This window comes from Emydura macquarii, unplaced genomic scaffold, assembly GCF_026122565.2.
Source record: "Emydura macquarii macquarii isolate MOO-44397 ecotype Brisbane River unplaced genomic scaffold, CSIRO-AGI_Emac_v2 contig_3113, whole genome shotgun sequence".
In the NCBI taxonomy this organism is placed as follows: Eukaryota; Metazoa; Chordata; order Testudines; family Chelidae; genus Emydura; species Emydura macquarii.
Window position 1 is genome coordinate 506,244 of NW_027133250.1, and position 22,191 is coordinate 528,434.

Below are 22,191 nucleotides of genomic sequence, written 5' to 3' on the forward strand. Positions count from 1 at the left end.
CCTAGCCTGTTGCTCCCCAGTCTGTAGCTGTGCAAGCGATTCTTCTGTCCTAAGTGCAGGATTCTGCACTTGTCCTTGTTGAACCTCATCAGATTTCTTTTGACCCAATCCTCCAATTTTTCTAGGTCACTCTCTATCTTATCCCTACCTTCCAGGGTATCTACCACTCCCCCTAGCTTAGTGTCATCTGCAAACTTGCTGAGGGTGCAATCTTCCCCATCCTCCAGATCATTAATGAAGATGTTGAACAAAACCAGCCCCAGGACCGACCCCTGGGGAACTCCGCTTGTGACCGGCTGCCAGCTAGACATGGAGCCATTGATCACTACCCGTTGAGTTCGATGATCTAGCCAGCTCTCTATCCATTTTATAGTCCATTCAGCCAACCCATACTTCTTTAACTTGCTGATAAGACTACTGTGAGAGACTGTATCAAAAGTTTTGCTAAAGTCAAGGTATATCACGTCTGCTGCTTTCCCCACATCCACAGAGCCAGTCACCTCTTCATAGAAAGCAATCAGGTTGGTCCGGCATGACTTGCCCTTGGTGAATCCATGTTGACTGTTCCTGATCGCCTTCCTCTCTTCCAAGTGCCTTAAATTGATTCCTTGAGGATCCGCTCCATGATTTTTCCAGGGATTGACTGAGGTGAGGCTGACCGGTCTGTAGCTCCCTGGATTCTCTTTCCTCCCTTTCTTGAAGATGGGCACTATATTTGCCTTTTTCTAATCATCAGGGACCTCCCCCAATTGCCACGAGCTTTCAAAGGTAACAGCCAATGGCTCTGCAATCACATCAGCCAACTCCCTCAGCACCCTTGGATGTTCAGCTGCTTAGGTAGCTCACGTCCTAACAACTGTAACCATTTCTCTCTCTCTGTTTCCTGCTCATGCTGGATACCTCTCTCACGCTTGCCCCACATTCTGCTTTGGCCCTAGCTTTCTTTTCTGCAGGCACTCTGCTGCCTAGTGGTGGCCTGTCTCCAGTCCTTCTGCTGCCAGGTCCAATGGGGATCAAGCTTTAGGCCTGATCAAAGCACACGGACTGGATCAGGACCACCCCAGCAAGCCAGACATAACCCTTCCTAGTTTGGGAATCCTACTTTGGGGCCTATGGGGCTTGAACGTCAGCAATAGCTGTGAGCAACTCATTAGCAAGGCAGTGTCAGGACTTAGGCAGGTTTGCAAAGCTGACCACTGGAAACTTATGGACCCAGGGCACTTCTGTGCCAGCTGAGCCGCACGCAGCTTTCAAAATGTCAGTGGCTCTAAAAAGGGGACTTAGATGCCAGTAGAGGCAGACGGGCCGATAAGCACCTTTGAGGATCTGGACCCTAGTGTTTGATTTTCAGAGATAAAGAACATCTACAGCTCCAACTGATTTTAACTGAGTAGCCAAAAACTGGAAATACTTTAAAATTGACAGCCATCTTTGATGAAAATGCGAGTCTAAAGTGCCTCTTATACAAGCAAAGCAGAATTAAAAAGCAGTCCATCTGTGCAATGCAGCTGGTTACATGTTGCTGCTGGAAGAACTCTTCCATTTCTGGACTTTGTGGTTGCAATTATGCAACATTCAAGTCACATAAACGTAACTTCATGCATTTAATTTGTTTTAAAGAAAGAAAAATGATCATCTGCTAAAACTGGTTAAATTCAGAGTCAGCTCAGCCCCCGACAGCCCCAAAGACTCTGGAGTTCATACTTCACATGGTGAACAATGCATGTGACTTCCCAGTTTTGCTGTTGCCATTATTTGGATGGAAACCCATTCTTTTTATTGTAACTATTTATGTAGGAAGTTTTAGCAGGTTTACAAACCATTGTAAACGTCAGCAAGCAACAGCATGTTAATCATTACAACAGTCATTTCTTTGAGTCTGACGTTACCCAAGGATCATTTGGGAATAAATATCCAACAGTTTGGAATAGAGTAGAACTTGATTTTATGAATACCAGACTTATGAACAACTTTTCCTAATGGAAAAAGAGTACATAGTGAAAGCAATGCTGATGAAGAAGAAGCGGACATCCCTTCACACTATGTCTTCAATCACTCTGTAGTGGTTTGTAAGACACGAAGAGATTGTTACACTACACCATATTGCAGCTTATGCACCAGACTTACTGTAAATTTGAGATGTTCAATTTTATGGACTTTTTGATTTTATGAACTCCCTAATCCTCAATTAGGGTTTCTACTGTCGTTGGTTATGAATCACATCCCAATACTCTCTGATGACTGGACATGTCCACCATATATACATAACATCTCCTTTTTTGACCATTCGCATTACAGCATTCATCCCTGTTCAATCTACATATATGTTTTTAACCTGACTGGTCTAAAGAACCATTAAAACAGAAACAAGATCTTAAAGAAATTTTCTTTTATCATACTACAAACTGAGGTTGCTGGTCCTCTTTTCCATACTCCTCTGAAGTATTTTGTCCCCATGGTGTTATATATGGATATTTTTTTAGTAGGAAAGTTGTCTGCAAAGACTGATATAACTTAGTTATAATTTTTTGTTTCCTAATTGAGTAGAAGTCATTACTTTTATTAAAGTTTGCTTTCTATGTAAAACAATTTCTTGAGAGAGCTGAGGCTAATTTTAAGGTACTTGGACCATTGGGAAGTAGGCCAATTATAGTTACTTTGAGTTCTAAAATACGTTAAAAATGACTGTGGTAAATAGCTGACCAACTGTATGTATTTCATGGCTCTACCGATCTTTAAAACACTCTGGTTTGTGATTTGGGTTAAAATCTGAATTATTTGCAACGGGTGCTATGCTGAAGGAAATGAAGTTATTTTATCCCTAGTTCTATTCCAAAACACTAGCGTAGCCTTTGCTAAAGAATGCGTGCACATTTCTGGATGTGATATTTTATAAATCCACCAAAACCTAGCAATATTGACACTCCCACAATTTCCTTGTTCAGAACAGATTTATGCTGGGCTACAGCATCCCCAATTATTGCTAGCTTTGAGCTGACTGGCTTGATAGCGCTGCATAATATTTGGAATAGCCAGTCCACCTGTTTTATGGGTTTGTGCAAATTAGTTGCATTTAAACGGGGCTCAGGCAAACAATATGCATTTTAATATGGCTAACTGTAAATGTGGACACCTGGGAACAAAGAATGTCAGCCATAGGTACAGGGTGGGGGCCTCTATTCTGAGCAACAGGGACTCTGAAAAAGATTTGGGGGCCATGGGGGAGAATCAACTGAATGTGATCTCCCAGTGCAACGCTGTGGCCAAAAGGACTAATACGATCCTGGGAGGCAGGGGAATCTCGAGTTGAAGTGGAGAGGTTTTTACACTTGTGTTTGGCACTGGTATGATTGCAGCTGGAGTACTGTGTCCAGTTCTGGTGATGTTGATACATTGGAGAAGATTCAGAGAAAAGCCATAAAAATGACTAAAGGATTAGAAAACCTGCCTTACAGTGATAGACTCAAGGAGCTCCATCTATTTAGCTAAACAATAGAAGGTCAGGGTGTGACTTGATTACAATCTGGAAGTACCTACATGGGTAACAAATATTTACTAATGGGCTCTTCAATCTAGCAGAGAAAGGTCTAACACCATCCAATGACTGGAAGGTGAAGCTAAACAAATTCAGTCTGGAAATAAGGCATACACATTTAACAGAGAGTAATAAACCATTAGAACAATTTACCAAGGTTGGGGGTAGATTCTCCATCAGTGACCACTTCAAAATCACGATTGGATGTTTTTGTAAAAGTTGGGGCAGTTCTCTGGCCTGTGTTACAGAGGAGGTCAGACTAGATGATCACAATTGCACCTGCTGGCCTTGGAATCTATGAACACCCTCATTCTTTACTTATTCCAAGGACAGTCTAACAACACTCTAAGTCAGGGGTGTCAAACATATGGTCCGCGGGCCGCATTTGGCCCACAAACCTTTTTGATCTGGCCCGCATTCAGCCAGTGTTTCAGTGAGCCGTGCTGCCGCCGAAAGTTTCTCTGTGTATGGTATTGTCCCTTTAAGAGATTTGTCGGCGGAGGGCCCACTTTAAGAGAGTCTTAAAGCGGCAATACCATCTTCTGCAGAAATCCCTTAAAGCGGCAACAGGCCCCTTTGTGAAATCCCGCCGCCGAAAACAGAAGATAACCCGAATTTTTCGGCGGCGGGTATTGCATGGCCCCTGTGAAGGGCATGTTATGAGAATTTTGCCCGTCACCATCAGTGAGTTTGACACCCCTGCTCTAAGTATTCTTGCTAGAGTTTTAGCTGGGATGATTATAGGAAGATTTTGAAACCAGAAGAATGTGCTTGGCCAAATATTCCTTTTGACTGTAGTTAGTCTCCCTAAACAAGAAATTGCAAACTCCCCCTCCAAATCCTTTTTCATTTGCTGAGATAGTACTTTGATATTGAAACCATAGAGCTCTGCCAGGCAGTTGGAGGTCTGATTCCTAGGTATTTGCACCCACATGTTTTCTGGAGGGCTGACTTCTCACGGTCTGGCAAATTCACATACATCACTCCAGATTTAGCAAAATTTACTTTAAAGTCAGTCGTTTTCTAAGGTAATGGATTTCTTTAGATGTCTGGGTTCAATAAAAATAATATCACTTCATTGGTGTGTCAAGTTGGTGTGTTCCTGCAGGTTTTATTCCTGTGATAAATTCATTGTGCAATAGGCTCTGTGACTAACGTGACGATTGAAGGAGACAATGGCCACCCCTCTTAGGTTCCCAGCGCAATTCACACAGCAGAGACTTTAAACAGAAAGGGCTAGAGCCCCAAAGGAATTTCGGCCCCAATGGATATTTCAAAAGCCTACATCCAACATTTAACTCCTCCTAACCCCCACTCAGCTGCTGCCTAACCCTGTAGGCACCTAAATCCCCATGGTCCCTATATATCCACCTGTAAAGTCACTTAGGTACCTCAAATCTGCCACTGGGCATGCACACAGTCACCTCATTCTTCACAACTTAGCTCACATGTAAGCCCTGGCAGCATCCTCAGTTGAGTCATTCCTATGCCTGCAGGGCTGGCAGTAGGGGCAGGTGTCCTGGGCACCAATTTCTGGAGGCACCAACTCAACACCGTGGGGTCAAGGTGTGTGACATCACTTGCCTGGGTTTTTCAACCAAGGCCAGCAAAGCACCAAGGCCAGCTCTGCCCTCCTATCTTGCCTGGGGGGCCTCACTCTGGTAGACAAGCTCAGAGCCCTGTACTAAACAATGCTGGTCCTGGAAAAGGAGGTGTTGGTGGTGTCTCCCCCTTATATCCTTCAACCCATCTCGGTGACTTTACCATGAGAGACCCAGGGTCAAATCCCAGCTCCTATCAGACTGCCCTAGCCAGTGGGCTGTGGAATATCATGCAGTAGGTCTCTTTTAGGTCTGGTCTACACTTGTGGCGAAATTTAGCAGCAGTCGACAGGAGATACATAAGCTACATAGAGCAGCTTGTGTATCTCCTGTTGACTTCCTAAATTCTAATCAGCACAGAGTTCCCACTACACTGCGCTGATGGGAAACGCTCTCCCAGCTATGCAGCGTTCATTTTTTTGCAGGGGCGGATCTACTGAGTTGACTTCTGGATCGATTGAGCAGGTCTCCACTCTGCCACTGTGAATGTAGATATACCCTCAGTCTCTTCTGTTGATGCTGTTCCACTTTGTACAAATAATTAGGCACTGGGCCAGAAAACGAATGACTGACTCTTAGACGAGTAGTTAGGGCACTCAACTAGGATAGGGGAGACCCTGTTCAAGAGCAGTCACCACTTTCAACTTCCTTTCTGAAATACAGACATCAGAACGAGACAGTATCTATTAATGGCTTCAGTAAGGTCTTTTACAGAGGGAATACCACTTCCCTACTCCTGCTCAGTATTCCTCTCTGTGTACACATCCAAGGATTCCCCTTCTAGCACTGCACTGGGAATTCATGTGCAGTTGGTTATTTACCATAACCGGTAGGTCCTTTTCAGGTCACTGCTTTCCAGAATACAGTCCCCCATCCTGTAAACCATGGAATCACAGAAGATTTGGATTAGAAGGGGCCTCAGGAGGTCAACTTGTCCAACCCCCTGCTCAAAGCAGGACCAACCCCAACTAAACCTTCCCAGCCAGGGCTTTGTCAAGCTTCCTCGATGTACGACCTTGTATTTTTCTGTAATAAAATAGATGTTGTTCAAATGAGCCCAATTTACCAAGCAGTCCAGTTCAGTTCAGTTGCCCCCATCATTTACCACTCCAATGTTTTGTCTAATTCTAGGGTGTGAATGGGATTTCCACTTTGTGCAGAGCCTTTTCTAGCCTGTTGAGCTAAGGAAGAGCTTCAGAAGTGCCAAATGGATGTAGGCGCACAAGCCCCATTGACTGTCCTTGGCCTTTAATGGGACTTGAGGTCCTAAATCCCTTAGGAACATTTGAAAACCTCCCACTGTTCACATCTTTACTTACCCGATTTGATTCTCTCCCATGATTTTGTTTTTCTGCTTCTTGGAAGGCAAGCCCCCTCTCCACAGCATTGGTTTGAACTAGACACACCAGGCTCAGTCTAGGATTTGGAGCCTTCAACTTTGCTCTGCTGTTAGCTTCTCTCCATATAGTATTCGCTCTTAGGGAACTAACCCATTAGGACTGTGAATTTGCTGGGGTGTGCCAGGGATCTCGCCTCCTGTCTTTTTGCTCTGCCCTACCTCTTGGTTGTCAGTCCTATCTCCTGCCTCACGTGGGAAGTAAGTAGGGTGGGGGGCAGAGGTTGATATGACTAACGCAGCTCTCAGGGGCAAGAACGGGTTTGCACGTTAAAGTGGCTCCACGCTGAGAGGTGTGATGGAAGAAATGAACGATTGAACTAACTTATTAAATGCTGGGTGTATTCTTATGTTGGTTCCTTCTGGTTCAGAGAGGGCTGTAGATGACTTGCACGTGGTTGTAGTAGTGGAAGTTGTATTTTTGTGCACTTTGCATTAAGAGTCTTCCAGAGAACTGAGGAACTTCTCACTGTGATGTATTTTCTCTCTCAAGCAGCTGTTTCTAAAGACCTATGGCTCCTCCAAGGGATTGTCACTAATGGGGGGCTCACTGTTCTTCTCAAGGGGTTCAGAAGGGTTGATTATAATACTGTTTCTTTAAGGCAGGTGGGGGGCAGGGGAATTAGTTGGGGGAAATTCTTGGGCCTGTACGGCCCAGGAGGTCAGAGCAGATGATCACAAAGGTCTCTTCTCACCTTGGAGTCTATGAAAGTGAGGGAGAAGGGAGAGAAGGTCATTTTGCAACTGGGAGGAAGCCAAGGTTGTGTAGGGCTCTGCGGGTGGACACCTCACAAGTGTAACAGGCAGATGTCCTGTACATGCTCAGTAACTACAACTTATATCAATCAAAGCCAACGTTTTGTGGGTTCAAGTTGTGCCCTGCTCCTGATGGCTAAGTCCAGGACAGAGGTCAGTGCTCACACCTGAGCCACTGCAGGTACATATCTCCTCCCAGGAAGGTCACACTAGGTTTACAATTTTGTCTCAACTCTCCACTTGCCCAAAAATATCTAAACAGATTTTGCTGAAACTTAAAAAAAAAACAACAAAGCAATGGTAAAACTTCAGCCTGGAAGGAGAAAGTCTGAGAAGTTTTGAGTGAGAGAGAGGATGGGAACTTAATTCCCATGCCACTGCTGCTTTAATATACAGCCCAGCTCCATGGAGGAGCCAGTGCTACCACTGTGATTAATGGCAGAGCCACTAGACAAGCTGGAAGCATCTTGCCCCTTTGACTTCTGGGCCTGCTCTCTGCCAGCTAGTCCATCTCCACAGGACTGATTCTAACATTCCAAACGTCTGGCCAGCTTCAAACAGGTTTTTAAAAGAACATGCCAGAGAAACCTGCACCTTTCCCCTGAAGGGTGACTCTCCCCAGAGTGTAGAGTTGCAAACACAGTTTGTTCCAGCCCCGTGATCACTTGAGCAGCTTGCTTTGGACAGGTGCAGTTGTAGCCTGTGACCACCAGAGGGAACTTCCTACAGTCTGAGCTGCTGCCTTTGGATGGCAGTTTCACTTGGCCAGCACCTGAAGTGCTGACCCCAGGTTTGCTGGATCCTACAGGAGGATGGGGCTAGGCTGTTCTCAGTGCTGGCAGACGACAGAACAAGGGGCAATGGTCTCAAATTGCAGTGGGGAAGGTCTAGGTTGGATATTAAGAGAAATGTTTTCACTGGGAGGGTGGTGAAGCACTGGAATGGGTTACCAGGGAGATGGTGGAATCTCCATTCTTGGAGGTTTTTAAGGCCTGGATTGACAAAGCCCTGGCTGCGATGGTTTAGTTGGGGTTGGTCCTGCTCTGAGCAGGGGGTTGGACTACACACCTCCTGAGGTCCCTCCCAACCCTCATCTGCTAGGATTCTACAGGGCAGATCTTCCAACAGCTGCTGACGCTGAAGCTCTAAGGCTGGCTGTGCCTCACAGGTTTCGTGCCTGCTCCTTTTAGCGCTGACCCCTCTTTTACATCAGAAGTGGAGAGTCCTGAGGCTGAGGTTACAGAGTGGTTCTGAGGGGCAAATCCCACCACAGGTTAGCCTCCCTGCATGAACGATTTCAGGGTCCCCTCACCAGGCTCTCTCACACTGGGCCCCACATCTGGCCTCGGCATGTTGGGAGGGCTCAGCTTTCTGTGTGCTGAGCAGGGCCTGGCCCAGGGGAGATGCCCTGTTTAACCCCTGCGATGATAGGGATAGAGAGAGAAGGCAGGTGCCTGGGCCCTCCATTCCCAAGCCCTGCTCAGCCAGCTGCACTCTCCCCAGCTCTTGCTGCAGCTGGGCCCTATGCAGACGAAGCAGGAGCTAGGAAAGCGGGTGTGAGGGTCTGGGGAGGAAAGCACAGGAAGGGTCTGGGGAGTGCGTCCCTCCCATTAGCCAGGAGAAGTGGCAGGTGCCCCCCACTTTGTGTGAGTGGTGAATTTTCATCATCATGAAACACACGAAGTCCTGCTGAGAGCAAAATCCAGACAACAAAAACAATATTTTAAAATGATTCTTTTACAGACAAACTTGTGATTTTGGCCCGGGGGCGACTGGGGAGGAGGAGGCTGTACCATGATATTTGAACTCTCAAAATTGGTAATAGCATTGTCCTGGACTGGTAGCAGATTTAAGATCTGCTATCTGACCCCCTGCCAAAGTAAAGATTCAAAGGGTCTTCCCATGGGATACACGAGCACTAGCAGAGCCACAGCTACAGACCTTAAAATTGTAAAATACTGTCTACATAAAGCTGCTTTTGGGGTTTTTTTGAGATTTCTCAAATGTATAATTTTCCATGTTGCCAACTCATGAAATTTTATTTCAAGTCTAACAATTTGTTGTTTTTCTCACAGACCAAGCTCCTGGAGTCATATTATTGTGTGAGAATCAGCTTTCATTTAAAAAAAAATGTTGCTAGCCTTCATAATTGCAGGGAGAGGCTCACATTTAGCTCACATGCATGATTTTTGGGGGTCCGACTCATGATTGTTGAGGTTAGGCAGTGCAGACTTTTTTCTGTCCCTCCAAGGTCTGGAGAGTTGGATTCAGGGTGCTAAGTGCATGATCTCTCAAATGTGGGATGTTGGGTAAAAGCTGCACTGCTAACTCATTCATAGTTCTGCCTTGCAGTAAGATGTGTTGTTTCCAAACTGAAGCCAAAAAATCCTTTATTCCATGCCATCGTGTATCCTTTATCGCTCTGTCTCTCCACCCAAAGCCTTTCCCTGCATACAATCTCATCTTATTGCAAAAGCCTTCCCTTCTCCCTCCCCAGCCTTCCAAGAGCCCTCAGGCACCATCCATCTTTCTTAAATTACCTGCTAAAACTTCTCTCTTTCCTCTTACCTAGACTCGAAAATAATAGCGGAGCAACAGGGAATTCAGTCCTGTAACTGTACTCTGTCAGGACCAGATTGTCAAGGTATGTAGGCACCTAAATGGAATAGTTGCTTACTGTAACTGTGGTTCTTTGAGATGTGATGCTGATGTGTATTCCAAGTATTCCACAAACCTGTACAGTCCTGTTCAGATAAAAGGCTAGACAGTGTCTAATGTTTAACCCAGTGGTTCTCAAACATTTTGTATTGGTGACCCCTTTCACCCAGCAAGCCTCTGAGTGTGACCCCCCCTCTTTATAAATTCAAAGCATATTATTTAACGTTATTTTAAACACTAGAGATGGAGCTGGGCTGGAGGGGCTTGGGCTGTCAACCCTGCACCCTGCAGAGCTCAGGCTGTCAGCCCCGCCATGCACAGGGTGCTCACAGCCCCCAGCTAATGAACTTACTCCTTAGGGGGTCACAACCCCCAGGTTGAGAAACCCCAGTCTAACCTACGAAGGCAGCGCTCCTCTGGGGAGGAATGTGGCTTAGGGAAAAATACAGACAAATACACTGTCTGGTTCCAATGGAACTGAGAGACCACCTTGGATAAGAACTTCAGATGCGGCTGGAACGTAACCTTGTCCATGGAATACTGTGTGTAAGGAGGCCCTGACCCCAAGCCTGCAACTCACCCATCCTCCTGGCAGACATAATGGCTACTAAGAATGCAGTTTCATGAGACAGGAGGAGCAGTGGGCAGGAAACAAGGGGCTTGAACGGAGGCCCTATTAGAGATGCTAAAACCGTGTTCATGCGCCATACGGAGACTGGCGCTCAGACTGGAGGGTGCACACAGAGAAGTTCTTTCAGAAATCTCATCACAGTGGCATTTGAAAAAAATGAATTTCCCTTGGATAGATGGATGAAAAGCCAACATTGCTGCCAGGTGCACCCTCAGGGAACTGAGTACCAAGCCTGATTCCTGAAGGTGTAGCAGATACTCCAAGGTGTCCTGGATGGAAGTCCCCACTCTTCCACTTCGCCAATTAGGCCATCCTAGCGGAAGGTTTCCTCCTGTTAAGTAGGACCTTTTCGCAGCCCCCAAGCAACACTCTTCCTCTTCATTCAGCCATGCAGCAGGCATGCCGTAAGGCATAGGGAGCTGATTGCCAAATGCAGGGTGCGGCCACAGTCCTATGTGAGACGGTTTGGAGGGAGAGGAAGTAGCATGGGAGGCTGACCTGACAGAGCAAGGAGGCTTGAGAATCACCACTATCTCGGCCACACCAGGGTGATCAGGATGAACCTGGGCTCGATCTGCCTTGAGCTTGGTGATGGCTTAGGGAACCATTGGGACAGAAGGGAAGGTGTACCGGAAAGTCGACTGCCAGTTGCAGTGGAGAAGAACGGTTACTTGTAACTGTTGTTCTTCGAGATGTGTTGCTTACGTCCATTCCCAAAGTAGGTGTGTGCGCACGCCCTATACACTAGTGCTGGACAACTTTTTACTTCAGTAGTACCCATAGGAGACAACTCTAGCACCCCCTGCAGCGGTGTGCACATGCCCCACATATAAGTGCCATCAGCTCCCGCTCCCTCTCAGTTCCTTCTTGCTGGAACTCCGACTAAGGGGAAGGTGGGTGGGTGTGGAATGAACATGAGCAACCCATCGAGTGCTTGCTCATGTCCATTCCCAAAATAGCTGACTCACCAGCAATATCTCTGGAGGTGGGCAGTTCATGGCAAGAGCAGAAGTACCTGCTGAGTTGGTCTGCCAAAGAGTTGTTGACCACTGGGAGATGTATCGCGATTGGGTGAACGTTGTGAGTGACACAAAAATCCCAGAAACTCATGGCCTCCTTGCACAGGGTTGGGGATTGGGGCCCCCCTTGTCTATTGATGTAATACACAGAGGCTGTATTGTCCATGAGTATCTGCACCACCTTGTTGGCAAGATGTGGTAGGAAGACTGTACAAGCTAGATGAATTGCCCTGAGCTCCCTGATATTGGTATGTAGCAGCAGTTCCCCTGAAGTTCACATGCCCTGAGTCTTTAGGGGAAGCCAAGTAAGCTCTCCATCCCGTCCGAAGCATCGAAAATCAACGTTACTGAAAGCTGAGGTGTCTTGAAACACATTCCCGAAAGCGCCCAACACAGATCCATCTACCACACCAGGGAGGTACGTATTTCTGGAGGAACTGCAAGTACCCTGTCCAGGTGCTGCTTGACTGGAGAATACACCGACACCAGCCATATCTGGAGGGGTCTGAGGTGCAGTCTGGCATGAGGGACCACATGCAGGCCACCATGTGGCCTAGGATGTTGAGGCGGATACTCGCCGTTGTGAAGGGGTGGGATGAAATGCGGGTTATAATGTCCATCATAGCTAGAAACCTTTCCTCTGGAAGGAATGCTCTGGCTTTAGACGAGTCCAGCATTGCCCCGATGAACTCCATCCTCTGTATGGGGACTAATGTTGATTTTTGCTCGTTTATTAGGAGGCCTAGCACCTGGCAGACGTTCCATGTTATCGTGATGCTATGTCATATATATATATATATATATATATATATATATATATATATATATATATATACACACACACATACATATACACACACACACACACACACACACATGACATGCTATATCACACGTCATGCTATATCACGTTATCGTGATACTGAGTGAGACCTCCAAGAGTGAGGAGTTTTCCATTGAGCCCAAGGGAGCCACTGATAGGGTAGGGCATTGGTGGCCAGTAGGCGCTGGGCCAGGGGCCTCTGTCCTGGCCTTGGGAAATGTGCCAACCCTGGTAGCCATACTGGTCTACTGGTGGCCTTCGCACCTCCTCCAATGAAGTGGAGCGAGACGACGTGGGGGGTTCAATTCCAGGGGCGCCAATAGGCAATCCGACTCATCAGTGGCCCAGAACAAGACTGGAATTGGTGCCCTCAATGTAGTTGGTGTCGCCAGTGCCAAATATGTCGGTCTCACAGGCACGGTTGGTCCCAGTGCAAACAGCAGTACCAGAACGCCTGCGTGCTCGACGTCAAGGGAGGGCCTGGTACCAAAGAGCCCCGCACCAGCTCCGGTGCCATGTGCATACCAACCACCAGAAACGGTGCTTCCTGGTGTGGTGCCGAAGGGCCTGACTGTTCGGCGCTACGCTCCACCTGGGGGACCATTGCAGGGACCATCCTCGTGAAGTCTTGGACCACCAGCAAAGATGGGACCAAAAGACAGAGTAGGTCCACCGCAGCTTGGTATGCTGATGTCACAAACACCCTCAATACCAGCATCACTCCAGTCAGTACCGGACTCAATGGATGCCCGGAAGCCAGAATTGGAGTCAACGGTACGGGGTTTCTGCCCTTTCTACCCAGTACTGAGGGAGGGTCAGAGTTACCCGTGCCATCCTGCGTGCTAGTCTGCACTCTTCTTAGGGGAGAAGACGATTGATCTTACAAGACCTCTTCTTTGGCGCCAATGATGGGGAATAGTTCCTGCGCCTCTTCAGAGAGGCCCCTGCCTCAGAACGAGACGCAGCAGCGCATTCTGAACCCAAGGGCAATCTACGGACTGAGGAAGGCCTCAATAGCCAGTCAGGCCATGTGGCTTGTTCAGGCAGGTGCTGTTTGAGGCAAAGATCCCACGCCACCTGAGTCCTCTTCTTGAATGATCTACTGATCGAACAACATTCTTTGAGGTGGGCTTTGCCAGTGCAGAGCAAGCACTGCGTGTGGGGGTCACTGTTGGGAATCGTCACTCCACATGGAGGGCAATGCTTGAACACCTGCGAGGGCATCACTGGGGAGCACAGCTGCTAACCGTACACTCTAACTTCTTTTTAAACTAACACTAACTAAAACCAACTCTTATCTATGTACAACAAGTTAAGCTAAGAGGATGAATGCGAGGCTGTGAAAACAACCACCACACAGAGCTCCGACTCCAGCCAATGGGTGGTGAGAAGGAATTGAGGAGGGTCAGGACAGTGCCACCTCATTCAGCCAGGGAAGGAGGCATGAGCGCCACCCCTCTGTGGGTATTGCTAGGCAAAAGTAGAAGGCTCCGGGATGCGCACACACTTATTTGGAATACACGTCTGCATCTACTCAAAGAAGAAATGTACCTAGTGGTATTTTCAAACATGCCTATTAGGCCCTATATAGACGTACTAGGTGCCTATTTGCATCTTTAGGTGCCCAAATATCCTTGATAATCTGTCCCTAACTCTCTAATGACAACAGATTCTACAAAGTGAAGTGGTGGTGCATTCACCTGAGAGGTGAAGTTGCTTCTAGGGAATAAAAATAAAGTTTGGAAAACACAAAAATCCTCTCACACCTTCATCTATATTCCCAAATAAAAACCTTTGTTCAGTGGCAAATTCATTTGTCTGAGAACTCTCTCCCTTCCACAACCACCCCTCAGCTCTTTCATCTCTTCTATGCTTTGTTTGTGCTTCAGCCCAGTACTGAAAATGGGAGTGGGAGTTAATGTGGGCTTCCCCTGCATCTTGTATTGCATAGAGTCTACATAGAAGTGGAGCAGTAATTAAAATACATATTATTTAACATGGACACACCCCAACAGATGAATGTTTGAAAGTATGTTAAGGATTTTCAATCCCTGTCAGAGAGAACCATAACTTAACAGTGAGAACATCTCCTGGATTTCCCCTTACACAAGTTCTCCTCTCACTGACAACTGAATAACATCCTCAATAGCAAGGAAAAGTAATGCTAGGAAAGTAGTTCATCTGTTTTAAGCCTTTTTTCAAGGTGATCTAGCAACTTGGAACAAGGAGGAGGTGGCAGCACCACTCAACCAGCCATATCTCTGTGTGCTGCTAGGACATGCTCCAGGGAGCAGTCTGAGGTATGGCACACGTGGAGGTGACACAGCCAGCATCCCTTTAGAAATGGAAGTTGAAAATTCATACTGAAGTATTGCAACACTTTCTATAAATTCTCTACAATTTCCAGCTGACACAACCTTGCAAAGCTTGACTTTACAAGACATACAGGCTCAGGACTAAGTTGGGACCAGTTATTTCCCCTCTTAGCCTTGGCAAGAGCAGATGAGTATGGCTTTGTTTACACTTGGAGCAGTACAAGAATATGGCAGAAGGGAACACAACTGATTGGCTCAACTTTCCCAAGTCATTAATTAATTTGGATGCCTCAATATTTAGGTGATCAGTTGAAGTGAAGAGGAGCTGTGGGAATGAAGCACCTCTGAAAATCAGATCTTTTAGTATTTCAAGTTGAGCATCCTAAAATTAGTGGACAATTTCAAAACCTTTGATTTATGCCAACTGACAGAAAACATAATGATGGTTAAAAGTAACAGAAGACAGAAGACACTTACTGGTAATGCAGCACGATTCCCAGTATAAGCAGTGATGGGATCATTGACGTAGCTCCTTCGACTAGGTAGCTCAGATGCACTTAAGCTACTTTTGGTCCTTCTGGATTCTAATTCAGGGGTATTCCAAGAATTAATAGCGGCTCTGGACCTTCTTGAATTCTGCTCACGTAAGTGTATTCTTGCATTGGCCCCTTCCATTTCAGAGAGGTCTGTAAATGACTTGCTTGTGTTTGTACGAGTGGAAGCTGTAGTTTTTCCCACTTTGATTTGAGAGTCTTCCAGCGAATGTAATCCCTGCCTTGTTCTCCAAGAACTTCGCACAGTGATGTGTTTTGTCTCTGGTGAATCTGCTTCTAAAGACTCATGGCTTTTCCAGATGATTGTCTCTAAGGATGGCTCACAATTGTTCTTCTCAGAGGGTTCAGAAGGTTTTATCATAATACTGCTTCTTGAGACTAGTGTTTCCATCCTGTTTCTCAGAGCTGAGTCCCCAATTTTATCTGCATCAGATAATTTCAGAGCAATATCACTTTTATTAATTGAGATCTCAAAGGGTGTGCTGCCATTGTCCGTTACTGATGGCTCATTTGGAGTGACTCTAATATTGCTGGTGGAAGTATGTCTTTCCTTCACTGCTTCATTTGAGTTGGTCCGTGGAGTGGCTGGCTCAGAGGGGAAGATTGTTATGCTGCTTGTCATTTTATTTGTCACAGTTTTAAAGACAGATTTCTGTTTTTCAGAGGATGCTTCAGACCCAGCCCCTCCCATTACTTCTTTCATGTCCTTTTCAATGATTACAGGTTTAATGACGGCTTTTGATCTCAAAGCTTCTCTAGGGCTGAAGGACCTTCTGGATTTCAATCCTATACTGGTGGCATCTGAGGTCTTTATAAATTTGGGGGGTTCCTCTTCATTTCCAGTATTTTTATCGTTTTCAAAGAGAGATGCTCCGAGAACTCTGAAGTTTGAGAATTCTCTGGAATTGGGTTTCTTTCTCGTCTCCAGTTCTGACTGGGCAGTAGAATTTGTGCTTTTACCCATCCCCTCATCTGTACTAAGTTTTTCATTGCTATTTGGTTTGATGGCTTTGGATCTCAAAGACTCAGATTTTATGCCAACATTTGTCTGACCTGAAGCTGACAGTGCAGATTGGTCCATTTCTTCGTTACCTTGACCTGTGAGAATCTGTAGGATGTCTTCCTGACTTCTCGAGCAGTTTGAATATTTTGTTAAAGTTGAAGGCTTTGTATTTTCATGAAAAGTGTCTGTAAATTCTCTTTCGTGGGAATTTATTGTTCTTTTGGATTTCCCTTCTGAGGGCTGTCTGTGAGATAAAACAGAGACTGCTGCTGCTTCTCCTTTAGAGCTGGTGGATTCAGCTGCTAACATCTGAGAAGAAATATGGTATCTATATGACGAAGCTGTTCCATTGGATGGTGCAAGATTACTTTTCATAAAGGGCGTCTCTATACATAGATCAGACATCTCTGCTGGTCTTGTCTTCATCTTTTCGGTCAAAGATACAGCCATTTCTCTTTTGTTTGATTTTTCATCAAGTGCATCAGAGTTACCACGGCAGACATCACTAAATGTTTGAGATGGCTTTTCAACCTTGGCCTTCAGTCCACTTTCATTCCCAGGTTTGGAAGATGCCTTCCATGATTTGTGCTCATGTGCAGCCGGTGGGTATCGACTAAGCACAGATGGCTGCTCTCTTGATTTCTTCACTTCATTTTGTGGAGCACCACTATTTTTCTGCATAGAAAAATATGTAGCAACTGTTGATTTGTCTTCCGTTCTTTTTGTATCAGTAACCACAGTGTCTAGTGGAGCAGATGTACTAGATGCCTTTGCTGTTCTCCTCATAATTAAATTTGGACTAGGAACTTGCTTGCTGCTTGCAGCATAATTGTCATTATTGAAAGAGAACTCTCTGTTCCGTGTTCTCTCCCGTCTATGCTGAGGCGAAAGCTCCCGTGATTTGTGTTTTGAAATTGGCAGCTCAGCTGTGATACCTCTGTATTTAGGTCTGTCATGCCTAACTCTGCTGGGGAAGCTCATTTCTTCACTTTCCATCTCACCGTTCTCCATATCCTTTTGTTTTCTTATTTGAATTTTAATTTCTTCCAATTGACCAGTCAGAAGCTTGTTTTTATTCTGTTCACTCAAATAACTATCTTGCAGGTCATTATTTTTGGCTTTCATTTTTTTAAGTTCTTCTTCTAAAGATTCAAAATGTTTAATTTGAGTTTTAAGTTTCTCAATTTCTTGGTTGAGATCTTTCACTTTGTTGTCTTCTTGATTTTTATTCTTTTGATTTTCTGATTTATTTCTGGTTTCATTTTCTACGTGCTTTAGGTAATCGAAGCTTCCCTTTCTTCTGGCTTCTTTAGAGGGCAATGCAGAGGTCAAGTCATCTTCAATTCTCAGATCATTTTTATCCAGAAGACTATTAGATGACCTTTCTAGCAGGTTTGATGCATTTCTAGTTTGATCTGCCCTATTTAATTTGTTGTTCTGTTCTAGTTTTTGTGTTAGCTCCTGGATTAATTTTTCATTCTGCTTTTCTCTTTCATTAAAGATTTTTCTTTCACTAGCAAAGCTCATTGTTAAAGATTTCAGTTTTTCTAACTCACTTACTAAACTATGTTCAGTTTTATCCATTCTGTCTTCAGATGCTTCAAGTTCTTTTACTTTCATCCTAAGTATTTCCAACTCTGTAGATATTTTTTTGGTCAAATTTTTTTCTTCATTAAGGCTCAGACACAGCTGAGTACAATCATTCTTGCTCCTGCCGAAAGCTTCCTCCAGTTTTTCCAGTTCTGCCATTCTCTTCTGAAGCCGTTCAATTTCTGATTTAAGTTCTCGAGTGAGACTTTCCTCCTCTTCCAGTTTTTCCTTCATCAGCTGACAGAGCTCTTCAGCTTTTTTTATCTCTTCATCCTTGCCTTCAATTTTCAGCACTCTTTTTCTCAGTGCTTCTACGTCGGCCAGCATGCTAGAATTGCTACCTTCTGCCTGGATAACTTTGTCCTGAAGGTCAAGAAGCTCATCCTCTGCCTTCTGGAGATTTTTTGTTGCTTCTTCCAGTTCATCAAGACGACGGCCAAGGCTCTGTAACTTGAATCGAAGATGGCGATTTGAAGTTTCCTTATAACCTGTATATTCTGCCATTTTTATTCTTTGTTCTTGTTGGGTTCAGTTTTCTTCAGTTTGGATTAAAGGAGTGATTTTAAACATGTCACTTTCTCCTTGGATCGTGCAGCTTCTTTGACATTGGCAATTTTAGTCTGAAAGAAGAACACAAAGTGAGTACAGGAGGCTAGGAAGTTTTTCTTTTGTATAATCTCTTTTCGTTAAACATGTTTCTGAACGCCATAATTCTGAGCATATGGAGTAACAGTGGGAAAAACCAATGGCCCATTAGTCTAGTAATACAGTATTCGGTCTCCAGTAGTAGCCCACCACTGACGGGCGGGGTAAACGAACACTCTCCTAAACTCAGTTAGTCAGACAGCATGTATGTGTATCCACTCAATGCTCCTCCAAGATTGGTTAATGCTGCGTGTGTGCATGCTCCTCTGTGACTGGTTAGTTGTGCGCTTATGCGCACACTACAGATCTATCCCATTAGCAGATATCTCACTTCAGAGAAATGTGCGGATCTCAGGCAAACTCTTATCGGACAGAGAATCAATGACAATAAACTACAGGTGGAAATTGGAAGACACAAAGTATATAAAAAGAGGAACAATGATGCAATCACTACAACAAAGGAGAGTGTAAAATAGCTAGACACCACCTACATCAGTGTCCAAAATACAGGAAAGAAATTTCCTCAAATAATCAGGAATCCTAGAACTTTCCATGAAAAGGCAAAGATGGCACTGCTCCAGGGCTACTGGAACAATTTTCATACTGGGAGTGCTGAAGGATATGGGTTGTCATTACTACTTCAACCCAGAAGGTGTGGTAGCATCCCGCACTCCTCGTTCCAGCACCTATGTTTTGCTCTATGGCACAACCTGCCTCTGGATCAGAGATGGACGCAAAGGGGTTTAATCCCACACAGCGTGAAGATTGGATACTTTGCAGGTTAAATGCAGAACAGATTAAAGTCTAGCCCTGGACAATGGCCAATAGATTATTGCTACTGCAAACTATTTAGGTGCTGCCAAAGGGTGTCTGTCAGAGGCAATCAAAGGGTAGAATTTGAATGCATTCCAAGCCATGGGGAGAGGTGGGGGGCAGGGGAGGTGCTGAATTTCTGCTGAACCTGATGAGGGGTGCTTGTGTGAGCTGAATTCCCTGCTGAATCCACAGCATGTATGTGGGGACTGCCTATATTGTAGCAGGAATGACTGACTTGCAACTCAGCAGCTGTCTCTTGGGAAGAGCTGCCTAGGTTAGACTTTCCGAGGTTTTCAGAGATCGGGGAATAGAAAAACAAAACATGCCCAGAACTGTTCTAATGCAGCTGTGTCACTGATCTATCTGCAAAACTGCCAGCCTGTTTGGAAGGAAGGCTGCTGCCATCTACTGAAGACAGGAAACAAATGCAGAGTGAGAGTTAGAATGCACGATTCACTTTTCCTCCTTTCTCTCTGCATCTGTGGGGAAAAGCCTCCACTTCCTTGGGTATCTAGAGGAGAACAAGAAGAGCTCGGATTTAGACCCCATCACACCACACAATTCTGGAGCCTCAGTTACTTGACAAGGCTCACTGAAGCTGACTGAGATCAGACTCAGGAAACACAGATGTAGCCGGTGGTTTCTGGGAGTCTAATGCCAACTAATTCTGGACTATGTTTACCTTCTCCACAATAAATTTCGAGGGATGCCAGGTGCTATGTGAGCCTCTCACAGCCCAACACTGAGGAGAAGCGCTCTCTCAAAAGCTCACTCTGATCTCTGGAGTTTGCAGGAGCAACCAACAGCTATTTGAAAAGACGGGCACAGCCTGGAGATCCCACCCTATCCTCTCTGGCTGATGTTTGCAGTCCCGTGGAGATCTGTTTAACGTCAATGTTTCTTGTCTAATTGTAAAAGCAACTTTATGCCAGTCAGGTGGCTGATGAACAGCTGCCAAGCTGTGTACATGGGAAATGTGTAAGTGCTTCCTCTCAAGGGAGAGCAGTGATGGGAATACTTCACGCCAGCCCTGTCCCCTGCACAACATGTCCCTGCACATGAGTTGAGGCAGGGGCTGCTGGTGAAAGGGTCTGAAATCCTACTCTTGCTGTTTGTATTAGCTCCTCAGAGACCTGAGCCTGAAATGTGTCTCCCAGCAAACAAGCTAGAGAGGCGTCTGAGGGGCTAACACACAGCGCGTAATGTAGGTCTGGCTGTTCTGAGCCCCGGCACCTCTGGGCTTGCTGAATCAGTTATGACTGTAAAAAAAACCACTTGCAGCCCAGCCCCTCTTTCATTACAAATTAAGCACTGCTAATACAGCCCTGCTCATAATACAGCCCTGCTCATAATACAGCCAGAGGAGAGGCTCCTTGACCAACAACTCTTGCTCAGCCGGGCTGCCCAGCCGCACAAGGGCCTGGACTGTAGCATTCCTGTCCGTGTTCCCTGCAGAGGAAGCACTTACGAGTTTCCTATTTCAGAGAGCCAAGAAGGGAAGAGCAGGATGTGGGGAGAAGACGGTGCTACCAGCAGAGACTGCAATGCTCTGCCATGAAGCCCTGGATAGGAGGTGACTCATTTCCTGTCGGCCAGAGGGGCGCTTAGTGCAAACGCAGCCGAGCACTGCCAGGCTGGCACAGGCCCCTTTCTGAAAGGGACTTTGTGGGGGGAGGGATTGCTTGGGCCGGGTGTTTGTGCTGCCGCCTCACACACTAACAACTGAAAGCAGAAGCAGCAAATAACAAATCATTATCACCACCGTGGCAGATCCCCAAAGGAAGGTGCCTCCTTGCAGGAAAGTGGAACAAACCTGAGGGCAGTTGGGTGACACGCAGAAGTCCAGCTGGGCCAGACACCTTCGGGTCAGTGCCAAGCCCCCGCCATGTCACCACACACAACTGACAGGCCGCTGCCCTCCCACCCCCACTCCTTCACCCGCCCATTGCTGGGGAGGGCCAAAGGGGGTGAGCCATGCAGCTGGCAGAGCCGGGGAGCAGTTCAACACCAGGCAAAAGCCTCTGCGGAAATGCCACTAGAATTGCACCCACTGGCAAGGGGAGCAGCTGCCAGGCTCCCCGCAGACCCAGAAATGCACCCAGCTCAGCAGCAGACAGGTGTCTGGCAGTTGTGGTTAATGTTTAACCCCACAGCAGTGACTGTTCTGTACCTGAACTGTGCTGCTGCAGGGAGCCTTGACTAGCCCCAGCACCTGCCCCACCCCAAGGAATAGCAGCTGTCTCTCAAACCAGGATGCAGGATGCCATTTGTGGGCAGTGACACGCAGGCTGGAGCCAGCATAAGCCATGTCCACCACACAGGCTGCTTCTCCTTCTCCGTGGCACAGGGATGCCTGAGTGAGCTCCCTTTGGGGTAACGGGGGGTCACCTCACAGAGCTTAACAGAAGGAAACATGTTTTGTTTCTGGTTGTGTTTCCACTATTTCTGATGAAGCCATCGCAGCTCTTCAGGCAGTTCTGCATCAGCCAGGGGCAGCTTGGCAGGTTGTCGCTTGTCTGCAAAGCATTTGCTTTACCCACACTCTGGGTGGGGTGACTCATCCAGAACTCCTCCTGGTTCAGCAGCTTCCCACCTGTGACAGGGTGCAGTACAGGAGCACCTGGCAGATGCCTCTCACCAGGGGGAGACAAACCAATATATTTTGTAATAAAAAAGGGGTTTTTTAAATGTAAATTAAATACAGGTTAAGTTAAAAAATAAACCTATTTAAAACTAAATTTGAAATTGTCAAGCTATGTTAAAGGCCTAAATTTATTGTAATCGATTAACAGATTAATCTCTGATTGCAGAGCCACTGACCATTATCTTCAAAAACTTGTGATGATTGA

At 46.0% G+C, this 22,191-nt stretch overlaps 1 protein-coding gene across 7 annotated transcripts in view; it reads right to left on the reverse strand.

Moving 5' to 3' along the window:
* LUZP1 (leucine zipper protein 1) overlaps window positions 1-18,495 on the reverse strand; it is a 33,149-nt gene extending 14,654 nt beyond the window's left edge. For 2 of the 7 annotated variants that reach the window (XM_067530740.1, XM_067530734.1), the window contains exon 1: window positions 15,212-18,495. In XM_067530740.1, coding sequence (XP_067386841.1) covers window positions 15,212-18,385 — 3,174 coding nt within the window. In that variant the 5' untranslated portion in view covers window positions 18,386-18,495. Of the gene's footprint in view, window positions 1-5,398; window positions 5,789-5,830; window positions 6,012-7,184; window positions 7,236-8,399; window positions 8,539-8,629; window positions 8,978-15,211 lie in introns of those variants that run through there. The other 5 variants (XM_067530738.1, XM_067530737.1, XM_067530739.1 and 2 more) reach the window with 5 other exon arrangements.
* Window positions 18,496-22,191: the final 3,696 nt, after the last annotated feature.